The following is a 20287-nucleotide window of genomic DNA, read 5'->3' as shown; positions in this document are numbered from 1 at the left end:
TCAACCATATTATGGTCACTCATTCCAAGGGGATCCTTTACTAGGACATTTTTTATTAATCCTGTCTCATTACACAGGACCAGATCTAAGATTGCCTGCCCCCTGGGTGGTTCAGTTACATACTGCTCAAGGAACCCGTCCCTAATACACTCGATGAACTCTTCCTCAAGGCTGCCATGCCCAATTTGATTAGTCCAGTCAATATGAAAGTTAAAATCCCCCATGATTATTGCTGTTCCCTTATCAGAAGCCCCAACTATTTCCTGATTAATACATGATCCATGTCTAACGGGTGGGGGGGGTGATCCACGTCTAACAGAGGGGGGAGAGAAGGTGATCCACATCTAACGGGGGGGGGGGGGGTGGAGAAGGTGATCCACGTCGAAGAGAGGGGAGGTGGTGATCCACGTCGAAGGGGGGGGGGTGAGAAAGAGGTGATCCACGTCTAACGGGGGGGGGGGGGGGGGGAGGGGAGAAGGTGGTGATCCACGTCTAACGGGGGGGGGGGGGGTGATCCACATCTAACAGAGGGGGGAGGGAAGGTGATCCACGTCTAACAGAGGGGAGAGGAGGTGGTCCACGTCTAACAGAGGGGGGAGAAGGTGATCAGTCTTCCCATCTGGATCACTCTCATCCCCCACCTTTAGACCTAGATCACGTTCTTCCCCCATCCCCATTGTTCTCTCCATGCTCTTATGCCTCCTCCCCACCCAACGCTCCTGACCTTCCCTCTCGATCTTCCTTCCCCCGAGCTCCTCCCTCTGAAATATCAAACAAACTTTAAAAATGTTTTATTATTTTAAAAATCTAGTCATTTTCTATCACAATGACGAAATTTGACAATCCACAAACATAAAACTTTTCAGGGCCAGAACAGTTGTTCAGCAATCAATATGCCATCAAAACCGCAGTTACACCTTCCAACAAGGCTTAATTTTTAGTGGGGTGTTTAACAGCGTAATTAGATCGGAAAAACTCAAGTTTTTGTCAGTTTTACTGATTTCACGGATTGTCGGCTATTGGGAGTTGCACAGCGCAGCCCGTGGCAGAGCAGGGAATGACTGACAGCAACTTCAAGATTTCTGCGTTTGTCTACACATCTGTTACATCCTGAAGTTACGATCAGTTTCAGAGGGGTAATGACATTGAACGCTGACAGTTCGCCGTCATTACCCCTCAAAATCTGGGCCGATGTAACTAGGAATCGAATAGATCCCAGAAACTTGTCCATTCTGATCAGTTTATTCACAAAATGACCAATTATGTTCAACAAAGATTCAGAGGTATATAATCACAGTGACATATCTTTTTCACTACACCTTTTTTTATTGCTATAACTTGGCACACGCCAGGCTCTGAGCCCTGCCACCAGCAGTCATTGCTATTGTTACAGAAGCATGCAGGGACAGTGGCAAAGTGCACTCTTATATGTGGATATAGAGTAAAACCAGAACACTGGTATCATTACAAAATATGCAGTATAAATACATTTAATAAAAGCGATTTGATAGCACGCACTGTAGCCTGGGGACAACACGGATAGTAAACTCACAGGATTGCTGCAGCTTTTACAATACAACTTGCATTTATGTAGTGCCTTTAAAGTAGAAAAATTCCCCAAAGTGAGTCACAGAAGTGCAGACAAAAATCTGAGCTGAAGGAGATAGAAGAGGGGTGACCAAAAGCTTGGGCAAAGAGGTGGGTTTTAAGCAAGTCTTAAAGGAAGAGAGGTGGAGAGGCATGGAGGTTTAGGGAGGGAATACCAGATCATAGAGCCAAGCAGTTTGAAGCTACAGCCACCATGAGTGGGGACACACAAAAGGCTAGAGATGGACAAACGTAGAGTTCTGAGGGTTGGGTGAGGGGAGTTTGTAGGGCTGGAGAAGGTTACAGAGATAGGGAGAGGTGAGGGCCTGGCTTTAAACACTAGGAAGAGAATTTTAAATTGGAGGCGTTAGGGGATTGGGAGCTAATGTAGGTTAGTAAGGACAGGGGTGAGGGGGGACTTGGTGTTGGAATAGGATATGGGCGACAGAATTTTGGCTGAGCTGAGGTTGATGGAGGACGGAGGTTGGAAGGGTCAGTGAGGGGATTATTGGAACAATTGAGTCTGGAGGTGACAACGGCATGACAGTGTTTCAGCAGCAGATGGGCTGAGTTAGGGATGAAGGCAGGTGATATTATGGAAATAGGTGGCCTGTGTGATGGAAGAAGATGAGGTTAAGAAGCTCAAGTTGGGGTTGAATAGGACACGGAGGTTACAAACAGTCTGATTTCACCAGAGATAGTGGCTGGAGATGGGGATAGAATCGGTGGCAAGGGCACAGAGTATGTAGCGTGTGCCCAAGACGACGACTTTAGGCGTCTGAATATTTAACTCCAGAAAACTGCGGCTCATCAGAGACTTGATGTCAGACAAACAATCTGACAACAGAGGCAGTGGAAGGGTCGCGACAGGTGGTGCAGTGATCGAACTGGATGCTGTCCACGTACACATGAAACCTGACTCCATGTCTTTGGATGACACCGGCAAGAAGTAGCAAGTAGATGATGAAAAGAGGGCCAAGGATAAATCCTTGAGGGTACTCTAAAGGTAAGTGTGGGGGTGGGAAGAATAACCATTGCTGGAGAAGCTCAGGCACTGATTGTATAGGTGAGTGGAACCAAGATAGGGCTCGGTTCAATGGAGGAAAGACATTGGAGGAGAAAAGTGTGTCTGACCATGTCAAAGGCTGTACAAAGGTCGAGAACAAATAGTGCATCATAGTCACAGTCACAGAGGATGTTCATTTAAGACTTTGATTCGGGTTGTTTCAATGCTGTGGCAGGGACAGAAACCTGATTGGAGACACTGAAGCTGTGGGAAAAATGGGAGGTGAGAATGCATTCAAGGACTTATTGGTTCAATCTGTACTCAAGATGGGATGGGGAAGATGGGAGTGCATTGCACATTACTGCTGCATGTGTTACACATCCACATTTTCTCTTTCCTAGGCGAGTCACACTCCTGCCACTGGGGGGAGGAGCAAGGAGAGAGGCAGGCAGACAGGCAGAAGGAGGGGAGAGTCAGGCAGAGGGAGGGATGGAGGGGTGAGGAGAGAGCCAGGCAGAGGGGGAGCGAGCCAGGCAGAGGGAGGGATGAGGAGAGAGCCAGGCAGAGGGAGGGATGGAGGGGTGAGGAGAGAGCCAGGCAGAGGGAGGGATGGAGGGGTGAGGAGAGAGCCAGGCAGAGGGAGGGATAGAGGGGTGAGGAGAGAGCCAGGCAGAGGGAGGGGAGAGCCAGGCAGAGGGAGGGATGGAGGGGTGAGGAGAGAGCCAGGCAGAGGAAGGGATGGAGGGGTGAGGAGAGAGCCAGGCAGAGGGGGAGCGAGCCAGGCAGAGGGAGGGATGAGGAGAGAGCCAGGCAGAGGGGGAGAGAGCCAGGCAGAGGGAGGGATGGAGGGGTGAGGAGAGAGCCAGGCAGAGGGAGGGATGGAGGGGTGAGGAGAGAGCCAGGCAGAGGAAGGGATGGAGGGGTGAGGAGAGAGCCAGGCAGAGGGGGAGCGAGCCAGGCAGAGGGAGGGATGAGGAGAGAGCCAGGCAGAGGGAGGGATAGAGGGGTGAGGAGAGAGCCAGGCAGAGGGGGAGCGAGCCAGGCAGAGGGAGGGATGAGGAGAGAGCCAGGCAGAGGGAGGGATGGAGGGGTGAGGAGACAGCCAGGCAGAGGGGGAGCAAGCCAGGCAGAGGGAGGGATGAGGAGAGAGCCAGGCAGAGGGAGGGATGGAGGGGTGAGGAGAGAGTCAGGCAGAGGGAGGGATGGAGGGGTGAGGAGAGAGCCAGGCAGAGGGAGGGATGGAGGGGTGAGGAGAGAGGCAGGCAGAGGGAGAGAGAAGAGAGGCTGGCAAAGGGAGGGGGAGAGGGAAGAGAGACAGGCAGAGGGAGGGGGGAGGAGGGGGCCAGGCAGAGGGAGGGAGAAGGGGTGAGGTGAGGAGAGAGCCAGGAAGGGGAAGGGAAGGAGAGGATAGAGGCAGGCAGAGGAAGGGAGGAGGGGGCAGGCAGAGGGAGGGAGGGGAGGAGAGAGGCAGGCAGAGGGAGGGAGGAGGGGTGAGGAGAGAGCCAAGCAAAGGGAGGGAGGGAGGAAGGAGGGAGAGGAGAGGAGAGGGGCAGGCAGAGGGAGGGTGGAGATGATGGCTTACACCCTAGGGTTTTAAAAGAGGTGGCTAGATTCTAGAAAGGTCCCTGTAGATTGCAAGGTAGCAAATATAACACCATTATTCAAGAAAGGAGGGAGAAAGAAAAGAGAGAGCTATAGGCCAGTTAGCCTGACATCATTAGTAGGGAAAATGCTAGAATCCACTATTAAGGACGTGGTAACAGGGCACTTGGAAAATCACAATATGATCAGGCAGAGTCAACATGGTTTTATGAAAGAGAAATCATCTTTGACAAATCTATTGGAGTTTTTTGAGGGTGTAACTAGCAGGGTAGATAAAAAAGGAACCAGTGAATGCAATATATTTGTATTTTCAGAAGGCATTCAATAAGGTGCCACACAAGAGGTGGTTAGACGAGATTACGGCTCATGGGATGATTAGCATGGATTGAGGATTGGTTTATTGTCAGAAAACAGAGTATGAATAAACAGGTCATTTTTGGCATGGCAGGGAGTGCCACAAGGATCAGTGCTTGGGTCTCAGCTATTTATAATCTATATTAATGACTTAGATGAAGGGACTGAGTGTAATGTATCCAAGTTTGCTTATGATACAAAGCTAGGAATGTAAGCTGCGAGGAGGATGTAAAGAGGCTGCAAGTGATTGGGCAAGAAGGGTGCAGATGGAGTATAACGCGGGGAAGTGTGAAATTATCCCCTTTGATAGGAAGAATGGAAAAGCAGGAATATTTTTTAAATGGTGAGACTAGTAAATGTTGGTATTCAGAGGGATTTGGGTGTCCTTGTACATGAATCACAGAAAGTTAACATGCAGGTACAGCAAGCAATTAGGAAGGCAAATAGTAGGTTAATCTTTATTGCAAGGGGGTTGGAGTGCAACAGTAATGAACTCTTGCTGTAATTATATAGGGCTTTGGCGAGACCACACCTTGAGTACCGTGTACAATTTTGGTCTCCTTACCCAAGGAAGGATATACTTGCTTTGGAGGGGGTGCAATGAAGGTCCACTGGATTGAATTCTGGGATGAGAGGAAGAGAGATTGAGTAGAATGGGCCTATACGCTCTGGAATTTAGATGAATGAGAGGTGATCTGACTGCAACATATAAAATTCTTAGAGGGCTTGACAGAATAGATGTGGAGAGGCTGTTTCCCATGGCTGGAGAGTCTAGAACTAGGGGTCACAGTCTCAGGATAATGGGTTGGACATTTGGGACTGAGATGAGGAGCAATTTCTTCACTCAGAGTGTTGTGAATCTTTGGAATTCTCTACCCAAGAGGGCTGTGGATGCTCAATCGATGAGTATATTCAAGACCGAGATTGATAGATTTTTGGACACTAAGGGAATTGAGGGATATGGGGATGGGGCAGAAAAGTGGAGTTGATGTAGACGTTTAGCCATGATCTTATTGAATGGCGGAGCAGGCTCGAGGGGCCATATGGCCTACTCCTACTCCTATTTCTTTTGATCTTATGCGAGAGGGAGGGAGGAGAGATGCAGGCAGAGGGAGGGAGGAGAGAGAGAGACAGATAGAGAGAGGGAATGAGAGACAGAGGGAGGGCATAAGTGATCGCACGAGAGAGCAAGTGTGGACACGTGAGCAAAGGGCAAGTAAAACAAACAGGGAAGATAACAGACAACAGGTAGAGAGGAGATATAACAAAGGAGAGACTTACAGAAAGAGGCAAGAAAGATAAATAGAAAATTAGGGATAAAGATACTGACAAAGGAAAATGTATGAGTGTATGGAAGACAAAGAATGTAACAATGGAAAACAAGTTAAAAATGAGTTTTATAAAATGTTTCATCTTTGAGCAACACCATGGTAGATCAACTGATCTTCTATAAAAATGGAGCAATTGCTGACCTCAGTGAGAAATTTATTCATTTGTGCCTGCTTTGCTTTGAAGCGTTTAATCTTCTGATGAATTCTCTTGTCCTTTGCCAGCTGCTCCACTGTGGTCCACTGACAATGAAGGTAAGAACTGAACAGAGGGGGAAAAAAATAACTAGGATTGAGTGAGTCCACATCACCAAGCAAAACTATGAAATATTCCATTACTACATACAATGGATCTCATTTATAAATTGATGCTAGAAGAAATAACAGCTTAATTGTACTTTCCTGGGGGGTGGGGAGAATGTTTTAATTCCTCTAGAATGTATTAGAACAAATAAAAGGGTACAGAAATACACATTCATACGTGCCTAATCATATTAATGCAACGTCTCAAAGTCTTCACAGAGGGAATTATTTTTCAGACCACAACTAGTTATGTAGTCAAAGGCAAATAAACATAAAAAGGGAAATACCGGTTCTCCAAATAAGGGGCTTTCAATTACAAAGCAGGGGGATAACCTAATATATAATAGTTGCCAACCTGTTGCTCATAAGTCTGTTAGCACATTTTCTTAGAGGAAGGTAAATCTTAAAATTTGGTTAAATTATTGATGTTATAATAATGGATCTCATTTTTAGTATTATCGTGAGAAATCTATAACCAACAATTAAAGCTCAGTGGCCTCCATGACAAATAAAGGCTCCAAAAAAAATGCATCAAAAAACCTGATTCAGGTAGCTGCAGATTCAGAACATGGGCAGACTGCCTCAGATAAAGCTAGATTAATATCTTCCAGGAATAATTCTCTGCCCTTTACGTTCAAGTAAATCTACTTATGTGCATGAAAAGGCTCCTTCATACTTAGTAAAATTAGGATTGCTCCACTCCAAGCTATTTTACATAGAAGTATCTAAATGCTGAGCAACTTTATTATTCTGCCATTGCATTTCAGCATCCTTAATGAAAAAGACACTTTGCACACATGTACTGTACATGTACTAAGGCATGTAGACCAACAAATCCTTGGTTCAATATCAGATCTGTGCTGTGTTAGCTAATTGATGGGCAGAATTCTACCTTCAATGCCGTGCCCTTTGATACGAAGCTCAAAACAGTAGAGGAAGATAACCTGTGGCCAGTAGTGGGCAGCACTGATGCCTAGCTCTATGAACTGATGGACATAGATCAGCTGGTCTGGACAGAGCCCAGTACAAGTATGGCAGATCATGATCACAAAAGGCAAAATGCCTTCAACTGAAATTTCTATGATTCTATCAGTGTATCAGTGCAAATCCCAATTACATTAACTTACTGGTTTCCCTAAACTTACTCATATTAGCACCGACATCCCTGAGTAAGCAGTCTCAGTGATGGTATTGATCTTGGATCGCCTGAGACAGGAGGCCATTATTATATAGCGAGTTCCACATTCTCACCACTCTTTGGGTAAAGAAGTTTCTTCTGAATTCCCTATTGGATTTCTTGGTGACTATCTTATAGTGATGGCCTCTAGTTATGCTCTTCTCCACAAGTGGAAACAGTCTCTCTCTTTCCACTCTATCAAAACCTTTCATAATTTTAAAGACCTCTATTAGTTTACCCCTTCAGCCTTTTTTCAAGAGGAGAGACCCAGCCTGTTCATCCTTTCCCGATATGTATACCCTCGCATTTCTGGTATCATCCTTGGAAATCTTCTCTGCACCCTCTCCAGTGCCTCTATATCCTTTTTAATACGGCGACCAGAACTGCACACAGTACCCCAAGTGTGGTCTAACCAAGGTTCAATACAGGTTTAGCATAACTTCCCTACTTTTCAATTCTATCCCTCTAGAAATAAACCCTAGTGCTTGGTTTGCATTTTTAATGGCCTTGCTAACCTGTGGTGCAACTTTGTGATTTGTGTATTTGTACTCCGAGATCCCTTTGTTCCTCTACCCCACCTAGACTCCCACCCTCCAAGTGAGTGACCTCCCTATTCTTCCTACCAAAATGTAATACCTCACATTTGTCTGTGTTGAACTTTATTTACCAATTATTTGCCCATCTGCAAGTTTATTAATGCCCTCCTATAATTTGTTGCAGTCCTCCTTAGTATTGACTATTCCCCCTCCCCCAATTTTATGGCATCCACAAATTTAGAAATTGTTTTTGATTCCAAAATCTAAATCGTTAATGTAAATTGTGAACAGCAGTGGTCCCAGCACTGATCCTTGTGGAACACCACTACCCACCTTCTGCCACTGTGAATAGCTACCCTTTACTCCCACTCTGCTTTCTGTCTTGAAGCCAGCTAGCAATCCATTCTGCTACTTGTCCCCTGACTCCGCATTCTCTGACCTCATTCACCAGTCTATTATGGGGTACCTTATCGAAGGCATTTTGAAAATCTAGATAAATTACATCTACTGCATTACCACTGTCTACTCTCTCTCTTAACCTCGTCAAAAAATTGAATAAGTTTGGTCAAGCCAAGATTTTCCCTTTTGAAATCCATGCTGACTATTCATTATTATACTTGTTTATATACATATAAATGCAAACAGTTTAGCTATTTTGCTTAGAAAAACAAGATAAGGAAAACCTCAATTATTAAATGTTAAAAGGAACGCTTACTATTTTCCAGCACACCCTTTACAAGGAAAGGGGTTGTCAAATAGCCAACACCATTATCAAAAATAATTTGGGATGGGGCAAGAACTGGGCTAGATACCATGGTTAACACCACCTGTTAGACCCATGTTCAAATTCTCCAGGTTTGTAAGCCTCATCCACCTGCACATTACTGTTAGACTGAAGAAAAAGGCAGCCTTAGTCTGCATTCTGGGGAGGGATGCGTCTCAGAGCGACATGCAATGTGCACTGGTGCATTTGTAGTCCATTGGTGTGACACTGGCACATTTTGAGAGTCTGCTATTTGCCTAAACCCCTTTACTCAGGGACCCAAGGAACTCAACATGATGAAACACCATGCTCCCAAGACAGTGAAAAAGCTCTGAATGGAAACATCTATGTAAAAGTTTCAAATGCACAAAACACACTCTATAGGCAAGTTTAAAAATTACACAATTCACATCATTAAAGGCAAAATAATGCAGATGCTGGAAATCTACCTTTAATTCCTGTCAACTACAGTGGAGCCACTTTATAGCCTTCCAGATGCAACTTCAAGTTTAACCATTTCAGATCATAACCACTGCTCCCATTTTTTTCCAGACACCAGATGCGGTTCATTAAATCTCTCCAGCCTTCCACCCGATCATAGACCTTCCCTTTTGTTCTTTCCTCCCCTCCCTCACCCCTTTCTCTGCCTCTGCACTCTCTTAAAACCTGTTACAGGAAACTTTGGTTTATCCGGAGGTTGTATGTCCGGAATACTCGATCTAACGGTAAAAATCAGGAGCCGTTTTCTGTAAGTTTTTTTTTGATCTCGTTCTTTTTTTCCCAGTCAGCCACTGCAAGGTCTGTAGCTATAGCAACAGCTTCAGCTACAGACACTTGCAGCTGCAGCCGACTCTTTAGAAGCTGTTGCTAAGCAACAGTGTTTGTTGTCAGATACGGAGATAAAAACCTCCGTATGTTTCAACATTAACTTTGTATGTCCGGCAGTTTTGATAGATCGGCAACACGCCAGTCCCGTCAGTGCCGGATATCACAAAGTTTCCTGTACATCTGTAACATTTTCCAGTTCTGAAGGTCACAGACCTGAAACGTTAACTGTGTTTCTCTCTCCACAGATGCTGCCTGACCGGCTGAGTACTTCCAGCATTTTCTGTTTATATTTCACATATGTTAGAGACCTTATTTTTAATACGAAAACTGTTGGTTATTGACAGAAGATGGCAGCCAAAAAGTTTTTTTTTTTTTTGGAGTGGTTTAATTATCGCCCTTCTGCTCCTTGTTAATTTGATTGGCGTTTGCTGCTGCTATTTCATTGTTTATTGCCTACCTCTTTGGTGCTTCTTGACGGGCAGTTTTTGTTTATTTTTGTTACTTGCTCATTGGTATGTTTCCTGCCTGTTCATTTGCAATTTGTTAAATGTTTATGAAAGTGATATTGGAGATAATTATAAGAGATACGTAGGTGCAAAACATGTAGTAAGTTTCTCAATTAATATGAGGGAGCCACCAAGGCTTTCATGAGAACATTGAGAGGCATACAATTTGAGCCTGATGGTACTTATTTTTTCCACTCATTACCTCCCAAAATCATGCTCAGGGCAGGAACCCTTACAGGCTTCACAAGGACATAATTTTCATCAGTCTACTTTATGGTACAGTGTCACTAACGTGGGGAAAGAATACAATGTAGCATTTCAGCTTTAAACTTAACCGACAAATATACTTACTAGTTTTTGTATTTGACAAATAATTCTTCTACTTCCACCTCTTCTCCAGACTCGGTCTGAAATCACAAGCACATTATAGAATCTGATGTTAACACAAATCATTTGTCACTGTCACTTAAATCTCCAGGCACTTCACTACTATGAAGTGGTTAGGGACACAGTTGTAATGTGCTTAAGTAGAATTAGAAAGAAAAGAACACCAAAAGTTTCCTTTGGCGGGGATTACTTTTTTCCCCTGCAATACCCCTACAAAAAGCTATCAATTCCAACTACTCTGCTTACTGTGTCAACCAACTCATGAATCATTTTATCTCCTCCTTAACCACCAGCTACTCCATTCACAATAACCTGACCTCGACCTGGCTTCCTGCCAAACCCACAGCGTTAAGCAGATGCCAAATGTACCATTTCCTGAGGCAGCAGCCAGTTTGCAGCTGCACTACTGGAAGCCACATGTATTATTGTTGGCAATCTTAAAAACTAATCTCAAAAAGTGTTACAATTTAAAATTTGGCCCCTTTACCAGTGAAAATGTTAAATTCAAACAGAAGCTAGTAAACCCAGAATTATATATTATTGTTGTAGTATAGGTACATTTTACATTGATGCATTTTCAGTATATGGCCAGCCATTCAGAATACTAAATTGCAGTCACTCCATATCATCAACAGCCGCTAAAAGGATTTAAATACGCTCAAATTCTGTATTGCTACTGTTACATGGCTGCCAGCTGTTACTGACAGATCAAATATCTGTACTTCAGACTGAAAATTGAGAATTATGAAAAGACCAGTTAGTCAATTATTCCCCATACGCTACACTTTAAAACAAGAACATTTTAATACTTACAGTTTTCTTTACTAGTCGCATGCTCATGATCTTTTCGGTAACTGGACCAGCTGCAGGCTCCTAAAAAAATGTTTTAATAATAAACACTGCTGCAAATCTGAATATATTATAGACATACGTACATGCTTATAATCACATGCTGCTCACAAACAACTTCACAGGTGCCTTAGCAGCACCACTGACTGAAGATCGGAACAAGTTGACAAATGCACTCTCCTGCAAAGGAATAATGCCGTGGAACTGAGGGAAAGGGCATTAAAAATGTAGAAAATGGGAACAGAACATAATTTTCACACTTATTTTCTAATTAGGTCTAAATCAAGTGAGCAGTCAAAATCTAAACTACTGCACGTACAAATTAGTTATCTGTTTAAAACCAGTAATCTTTATCACACTGTCAGTTTGCTTCACTCTTTAGCCCTAGCTATTTAGATGGTTTCCTTGCATAATTTGCATATTGCAAACCACTTCCTCCATAAGAACTACTGCAATCAAAATACGGAGTATCTTGTAAACTTGTTCAGTACTATATCAAGACACTGTAAAGCATCTATGGGATATATTTTAATGAAATGCCATCAAAGTAACTTACTATAGGTGTAGTCCTTATTGTTTGAGATTTTCAAAGTCCTGCATAAAACAGTCCAAACAATGGCAACAAATCCCAACAATGTTTCTTTGAGCAAATGCCACAAGATTGCACAATGCTATCCCACCACAGAATACCAGACTGAGCAAAAATGAACTAGCATTAATTAGCAATCAATTCCAGCTTGTTTCTTTTCTGAAGCAAGCGCTATGCAGTGAAATGAATCGTATTTGCAAGTTTTTCAAAAGTTTGTTTGAGGGGAGTGTGAAAAAAAATTGAGGTTTCACTCAAATCGATTTTATTTTTTGTAATACAGGAAACTCTCGTTTAAACGGCACCTAAATATCCGGAATTCTCTATTAACCGGCAAAATTCATACTCCGAAAACAACACCTCAATAACCGGAAATGTTGCCGAGTCCGAGTCTCCCGCGGTGGCCAAGTTAGTCAGTGGGGGTAGTTCTCCAAACTGCCACTACTCGGCTTCTTGGCGCTGTCCGAAGTTGGAACACCTCAATAACAGGAGTCTGACTCTCCCATGCTGCTGGTAGTCTCTTCCGATCCGCCATTTTTCTGTGTGTCTCTCCATCTTTATTGTGAATTATCTCCCCCATCTTGCATTATGGAATTCCCAAAAGTTGGTCCAAGCAAAAGGAAGAGAGTGGTGTTAACATTAAAGCAGAAAATCGAGATATGCCAACGACTAGAAAGGGGAGAAGCATATCAACATTATGAATGAATTCAAAATCGGTTCGTCAACAATCTACGACATCAAATCGCAGAAGGATAAGCTGCTCAAGTTTTATTCAAGCTCGGAGACATCTAAGAGAAACGGCGTGCTCTTCGTAAGCCTAAGCTTGAAGAGCTGGATACCGTGCTTTATGAGTGGTTTTCTCTTAAGCGCTCAGAGGGTGTTCCACTTTCCAGACCCATGCTAATCGAGAAAGCGAAGGATTTCTATGTAAAGATGGAGCTCACTGACAAGTGTGCTTTCTCCGAGGGATGGCTAACGTGCTTCAAGTTACGGCACGGGATACGACGACTCGATATTTCCGGGGAGAAGAAATCAGCTGATCACGACGCCGCAGAAGAATACTGTGATTATTTCAATCGGATTGTGCAGCAACATGATTTGTCGCCAGCACAGATATACAATGCCGATGAAACTGGCTTATTTTGGAGGTTTTTGCCAGAATCAACGCTTGCTGGGGCTAGTGAGGCTAATGCTTCAGGTTACAAGAAAAATAAAGATCGTGTAACCGTGCTAACATGTGCGAACGCTGCTGGATCACACCGGGTTAAACTTCTTGTTATTGGGAAGTATAAAAATCCCCGTGCATTTAAAAATGTGAGGCACTTACCTGTTGAGTACAAAGCTCAAAGAAACGCTTGGATGGATAAGGAAATCTTTTCGTATTGGTTCCATCATATTTTTGTTCCATCTGTGAGGGAACATTTCCGTAAAATAGGGAAACCTGAAGATAGCAAATGCATTTTATTGCTTGATAATTGTAGACCCCTTCCGCATGAATCCAAGCTGGTTTCGGGAAATATTTTCACCATTTATTTCCCACCAAATGCAACTTCTCTCATACAACCCATGGACCAGGGCATTATCCAAAATCTCAAGTGTCATTACAAGAAAGACTTCCTACGTAAACTGATAAACCAAGATGACAATATTCACGCAGTTCAGAAGGAATACAATCTTAAAGATGCCATCTTTAATGCTGCATGCTCCTGGAACTTGGTGAAAGGTCACACTTTGAGACAAGCCTGGTGCAAATTGTGGCCTTCTGTGATGTTTGCTGAAGGTTCTTCTTCAGAGGAGGAATTTCATGGGTTCAATGTTCATCCCAAGAAGAGTACAATAATGGAAATGGCTGGCATGGTGAAAAATGTAGGCCCAGCAAACCCTCTACGTAACCTCAGTGAAAGTGATATTGAACAGTGGGTTGATGCAGATAGAGAAGTTGCTGTTGTGCATATGCTAAGTGATGATGAAATAATTGAGACTGTTTTGGATCCAAAGAAAAGGAAAGGAAAGTGAGATGGAAAGTGAAGAGGATGAGATTTCTGAAGAGAAGATGATTTCTTGGGCTAAAGCTGCAGAAGGATTTGCTTTAATCCTCCAATTTGTTGAAAGGCAGCCTTGCTGCTCTGCCCAAGAAGTTATGTACCTCCATATTCTGCATTCCACCTTTCTACAAAAAAGGCAAGAGTCCACTAAGCAAGCAGACATCCGGGACATGTTTAGGAAAGCTTCCAAAAGAGTTGAAGCAGTGGAAGTGCCTGAAGAATCTGTTGAAGCGCATGATCCTGATGACCCAGCTGGCATGAATATTCCTGATGAACCAGCTGACTTGGAATAAGTGTACAGTCAACTACAGTACTGTATACAGTCGTTTACTGTATAAGTTTTGTTTTACTGTTAAGTAATTAAAGAGTTAGGGATTACCCTCAACTGGCAGTACTGTACTTAATCAAGCATCTTCCACCATCCATTTAACACAACATTCTGTAGGTGAGTACCCAATTACTGTATACTGCACATTTCTTAATTTGTTTATTTTTGTTTGTTTAAAATAGCCTCGGTAGATAACCCTCTCCGTCATCCGGAATTTTTAATCAACCTGCACCATCCCGGTCCCGTCGGTGCCGGATACCAAAGAGTTTCCTGTATACTGATTTTGGGAGTATCCAAGACTTGAGGGGAAAGAAGGACACAAAAAGCTCAGACTGGGGAGACTGAAGTCAGTTCTGCTCCCGAGCGCCACTGCTAGGATCGGGTCTTTTCCCAGACACCCAATACAGATGCAAACAGGAGCAGCGGAAACACAAAACAAAACTCAGTCAGGTTTTAAGTCCAGAAGGTAGGAAAAAAAGAACTTGCATTTTATATAGTGCCTTTCACAACCTCTGAACATCCCAAAGTGCTTTACTGCCAACGAAGGGTAGTAACTGTTGTAATGTAGGAAATATGGCAGCTAACATGCTCCCACAGCAAGCTCCCATTTACAGCAATAAGGTAATGACCAGATAATCTGTTTTAGTGATGTTGGTTGAGGAATACATGTTAACTAGGACACTGGGAGAATTCCTCTCCTCTTCCAAAATAGTATCACATGGTGGTTTACACCTGAGAGGAAAGGTAGTGTATGGACAGCATTTTAATTCAAAGGGTTGTTTACTGTTTCAGAAGATCATCCTGACCTCTGCCTTCATTTGGCTGAGATCTATATTTGTAATTATGCAGGACAATACAGGGACAGAAGAGTTCTCTCTCTCCTCGTCCTACTAAAGAAACTAATTTGGAAAATTAACTTTTCACTCATTTATTATTTTGGGGAAGAATTTTTGAAGGTAGATAAATTGTTTTTCCAAAGTAGTAACTTCAGAAGGAAGGAGATTCATCTCACCAGAAGCAATGACAAAACTACAGGTGCACAGTGAAACTTAGAAAATCGCTTGCTAAAGATATGCTCAGTGTTGCCTTACTTTGTAATACTACATTTCCAAGCTAGCAAATACATTAACCTTTCCTGATAGGTATGGCATCCAACCATTCCTTAGAGATTGGCTGACCCAGAATCTGGTTCTCTCAGAAAACCAAATGCTAATATTTTCAACTGTCCATGAAGGTTCCAGATCTGTTCCACTATGAATTTATGAGAGAGGGGGGGAAAGTAAATAAGTCAGAATACAATGCTCCTCTGATGGCTCAGTTGGCAATCGCAAGGCCAGGAAGGTTCTAGATACAATCGCTAATTTCAGCCGAGCTAGCTGATCTCAGTAGGAGACGAGAAAAAATATTGGGGGCAGGGAAGTGAGAAAAAGAGGAAGAGAACAAGATTAGCCAGGAATTGATGTCAGCTACAATGCAATCTTTGTTCAAACACACTACCGATATTTAGGCTTAGATTTTCCAAACATTATCCCATTCATTTCAAATTGGTCAACACCAATTAGATAATCTAGGCTTCAATATCTATGCTCACTCACTAATAAGCTTTGGTATAAAAAAAAAAATGGAATTTGCTTACCCACTAGAATGACAGGGCTTTCCCCAAATTTGCCTCCTCCAACATAGGTTCCCATTCAGCCCCTTCCCTCATCTTTTTGCTCTCCCTCCTACTACCTCCCACCCTTTCATCCTACCAGTTCCTGCCTCTGGCTGCATCCCTTTTCAACCAATGGCCTGGCCTGCATTCACCACCAGTAAATACAACATGTGGCCTACATTCCTCCCCTCGCCCACAAATGATGACCTAAAAGGCATTTGCAACCCGCTGATCTGCAGCACTACCTAGATCTCTCCTCCACCTGGTGCTCCTTGCCCTTTTCATCTTCCTCCCATCACCTCCCACCCCAGTACCCATTGCTTCCCACATTATTTACTTGCCAGCCCATACCAGTAGCTGGGTGTCTCCTCCAACTGGTGCTGTGCAGCCACCAGCTCTTAAGTGCTGCCTTCCTACCCCCACCCATCCAAAAGGAACAGGAAAGGGAAAAAAACTGAAAAAGACTGGATAGTTAAAAAGTGAGAAAGAAGGAAAAAAAAAACAAAAGGAAAGAGAACCAGAAAAAGGATACCATCAGAAGATAAGGAAGAGAAGCTGCAGTATAGAGACAGTATGAGAGAATGTATGCTCTGTCTTATTGGAAGCGTCGCCACAGGAGATCCACTAGTATATAACTTTCAAAGTATGGTGTTTGGTGCGAACTTTCTGTACGCATTACCCTTACTTCCCATGTCATGATTTTTGAGAAAGGCTTTTGTCACTATCTGTTGCATATTAAAATTGATGAGTGAGTCACAACATTCCATTTCAAAATGCACGAAAGCTCATCTCAGGCTTGTCAATGCATAGATAGATGTTAGAAGTGTCAATTTGGATGCAGTATTTGCGACACTAGTACATGGTTAGCTGATAAGGATTTTCAATGTTACAAAACATTAGGTGCTAAAACAACAACAGCTATATAGTATATTGAAACTTAATATCAAAAAGGATTTTCTCTTTTTGCAGTTTCAGGTGCTGACCACCGAGTGTCACTGTAGAGCACCGTTAGTTTGTCTCAACCAGCAGCCATGTTGTAGGTAAATGAAACTATTAAGTACTTACAGTTTTTAATTACAATTAAAAGGATGGAGAAGTAATAAAGTGAGGGCAATAATGTATTGAATGCAGGAATCTGATAAAAATTTCATGTTTGCAATGTAGTGGTTTGTTTTAAATGTAATTGGTAATTGTAACAATGGTGAAAGCAAGATAATGGTTTTCCTCCAACAGTGCATAACCAGTTGTTAGAATGCGAATATCAGGTTTTGACTGTGCATAATATTAGGTATTGAACACCATTTAACCAAATTTAGCTCAGTATGCTACAAAATACTCAAAGGGTTTAACATTGTACATTTTTGTAATTGGAGTAAACAAAATGTGTATTTAAAGTTCTAAAACGCAACAACATTTCTATTGTAAAAACAGCTAGATTAATATGAATACAATTGTTCATACATCAGCTTGCCCCAAGCTAAGGGGAAAAAAATTGAAAATATCTAATTGGTCATGGTCATATTTATCTCTCACGTAAGAAACAAAGCTTGAATTCTTCCAACTTGGATTAAATTAATCTAAATTGTTAATAGTTAATGACTTACTACCGATACCTGTTCTGACTGCGAAGTGTTTAATGGAGAATCTTTTCCTGCATCATCATCATCAGATATTTTAAACTCTAGGTCCTCCGTATATCGCTTTCTTTTCACTTGTCGACTCGAGCGGCGCTTCTGAAAAGTGACGGAACGGAATTTGTCAACAAAAGTTTAGTTACAATACATTCTGGAAAATTAGCAATGTTTGGCTGTCAACATCAAGTTTTCATCGATTCCAATGGAGCAATCTGGAATTTACAAAATTAAAAACAGGTATTAAAAAAAGTTGTTTTGTGTATAAATTGTATGCTCAAGATGTTGCTGATGGGACAGATTTTCACCTGCTTTCTGTATCAGGCAATTACAGGGTAGTTCCAACACTGGTTATGCACCTTAATACCAACCCTAGAACATCTCTTACTGGACTAGTTTTTTTTAATGTACCGTGCCAGTTAATCCTATTGTTTCTCTCTTAAGTGGCTATCAACAAGCTTTGAATTAATACAAGATGGCCGCCAATAAATCCAATAGGGAATTCAGGAGGAACTTCTTTACCCAGAGTGGTTAGAATGTGGAACTCGATACCACAGGGAGTAGTTGAGAAGAATAGCATAGATGCATTTTAAAGGAAGCATGAAGGAGAAAGGAATAGATGGTTATGCTGATAGAGTTAAGCTGAAGAGGGGCGGGGGGGGGGGGGCATGTGTGGAGCATAAACACCGGCATAGACCAGTTGGGCTGAATGATCTGTTTCTGTGCTGTAAATTCTATGTAATCAGCCTTTCATGTTGTGGAGTCAGCCAATATGAACTGGGTCGACGTAACAGATAGAGGGGTAAGATTCATGCTAGACACAAGACTCGGGCCACTGAAACAAAAATCTAAAATTTGGATCACACACACACACTTTTAATTTTGGAAATGTTGGTGTTTAAGGAGGGTTGAAGATAGGGGACAGGCAAGGATATCCAGAAGTGATGAAAGTGGGAATAAGCATTTCAGCAATGGTGACGAGTGTTGAGATGGGTTAGACGTGGGCGATCTAGAGAAGGGATTAAATGGAACCACTCATATTTGCCAATGTTACAAAAATGTTCAACAGAATTGGTAATTTAGAACAAATAAATAAGTTGCAGGATGACTTAGATAAGTTGAGTGAATGAGCTCATATGCGACAGGTTTCAGTTAAAGTGGACTAGTGCTCAATCATGTAAATGTAGTTTAGCAAACTCTAATCTGGCCAATTACCGCCCCATCAGCTTACTCTCAATCATCAGCAAAGTGATGGAAGGTATCCTTGACAGTGCGCTCAAGAGGCACGTACTCACCAGTAACCTGCTCACTGATACTCAGTTTGGGTTCCGCCAAGGCCACTCGGCTCCAAACCTCATTACAGCCTTGGTCCAAACATAGACAAAAGAACTGAATTCCAAATGCGAGGAGAGAGTAACTGTTCTTGACATCAAGGCAGCATTTGACCAAGTGTGGCACGAAAGAGCCTTTGTAAAATTGAAGTCAATGGGGATCGGGGTAAACCTCTCCACTGGCTGAAGTTCTATCGAGCACAAAGGAAGATGGTTGTGGTTGTTGGAGGCCAATCTCCTCAGCCCCAGGACATTGCTGCAGGCGCTCCTTAGGTCCAACCATCTTCAGCTGTTTCAAATATGACCTTTCCTCCATCATAAGGTCAGAAGTGGGGATGTTTACAGTGTTCAGTTTCATTCGCAATTCCTCAGAAAATGAAGCAGTCGGTGTCCACATGCAGCAAGACCTGGACAACATCCAGGCTTGAGCTGATACGTGGCAATTAACATTCGCGCCACACAAGTGCCAGGTAATTATCATTTCTGACAAGAGAGTCTAACCACCTCTCCAGGACATTCAATGGTATTACCATTGCCGAATCACCCACCATCAACATCCTGGGGGGGGTTGGGGGGGGTCACCACTAACCAGAACTTTAACTGGACCAGCCACATAAATAATGTGGCTACAAGAGCAGGTCAAAGGTTGGGTATTCCAAAGCCTTTCCGCCACAAACAAGGTACGTTAGGAGTGTGATGGAATACTCTCCACTTGCCTGGGTGAGTGCAGTTCCAACAACACTCGAAGCTAGACACCATCCAGGACAAAGCAGTCCATTTCATCAGCATCCCATCCTCTACCATAACCACCAGCGCACCATGGCCGCAGTGTGCATCATCTACAAGATGCACTGCAGCAACTCGCCAAGACTTCTTTGAAAGCACCTCCCAAACCTGCAGCCTCTACCAACTTAGGACAAGGGCAGCAGGCGCGTGGACCACCTCCAAGTCACACACCATCCTGACTTGGAATGGATCGCCATTCCTTTATTATCGCTGGGTCAAAATCTTGGAACTCCCTACCTAACAGCACTGTGGGAGTAGCTTCACCACACTGACTGCAGCGACTCAAGAGATCGGTTCACCATCACCTTCTCAAGGGCATCTAGGGATGGACAATAAATGTTGGCTTTGCCAGAAACACCCACATCCCGTGAATTAATACATTTAAAAAAAACTTCATGCACATTTATACAGTGCAGATGCACTCATTAAAGGAAATGGATCAGAAAAACAATCTGCATATCGTAGCTGCTCGATCGTTAACTGTGCATAAACAATGCGAGGTAAAACAGGGAAGACAGGTTTTAGGTTATGTTGGTATGACCATCGAGTACGAAACTAATAGTACTACATTTAGCCTATAAAAAAGGTCTAGTACAAATGTACTTGGGAGTACTGATCCTTCACTGCACGTAGTGAAGGATAACAAGGAGAGGGTGCAGAGGAAGGCGACCAAAACGATACCAAATCCTATAGCTCTTAA

At 43.0% G+C, this 20287-nt stretch overlaps 1 protein-coding gene across 6 annotated transcripts in view; it reads right to left on the bottom strand.

Annotated features, from left to right (window-relative positions):
• chd7 (chromodomain helicase DNA binding protein 7) overlaps window positions 1–20287 on the bottom strand; it is a 328856-nt gene that overhangs the window by 182578 nt on the left and 125991 nt on the right. For 5 of the 6 annotated variants that reach the window (XM_085993014.1, XM_085993016.1, XM_085993018.1 and 2 more), the window contains 4 exons: window positions 17444–17572; window positions 11191–11250; window positions 10342–10397; window positions 6022–6139 (listed from right to left, as the gene is read on the bottom strand). In XM_085993014.1, the coding sequence (XP_085849140.1) occupies window positions 6022–6139; window positions 10342–10397; window positions 11191–11250; window positions 17444–17572 (363 nt within the window). The remainder of the gene's footprint in view (window positions 1–6021; window positions 6140–10341; window positions 10398–11190; window positions 11251–17443; window positions 17573–20287) is intronic. The other variant, XM_085993015.1, reaches the window with a different exon arrangement.

Source organism: Somniosus microcephalus, chromosome 7, assembly GCF_052327205.1.
Source record: "Somniosus microcephalus isolate GS21.2 chromosome 7, FLI_Smic_1.0, whole genome shotgun sequence".
NCBI lineage: Eukaryota > Metazoa > Chordata > Chondrichthyes > Squaliformes > Somniosidae > Somniosus > Somniosus microcephalus.
The sequence above is the reverse complement of the archived record's forward strand: the minus strand, read 5'-3'. Positions and strand labels throughout refer to the sequence as shown.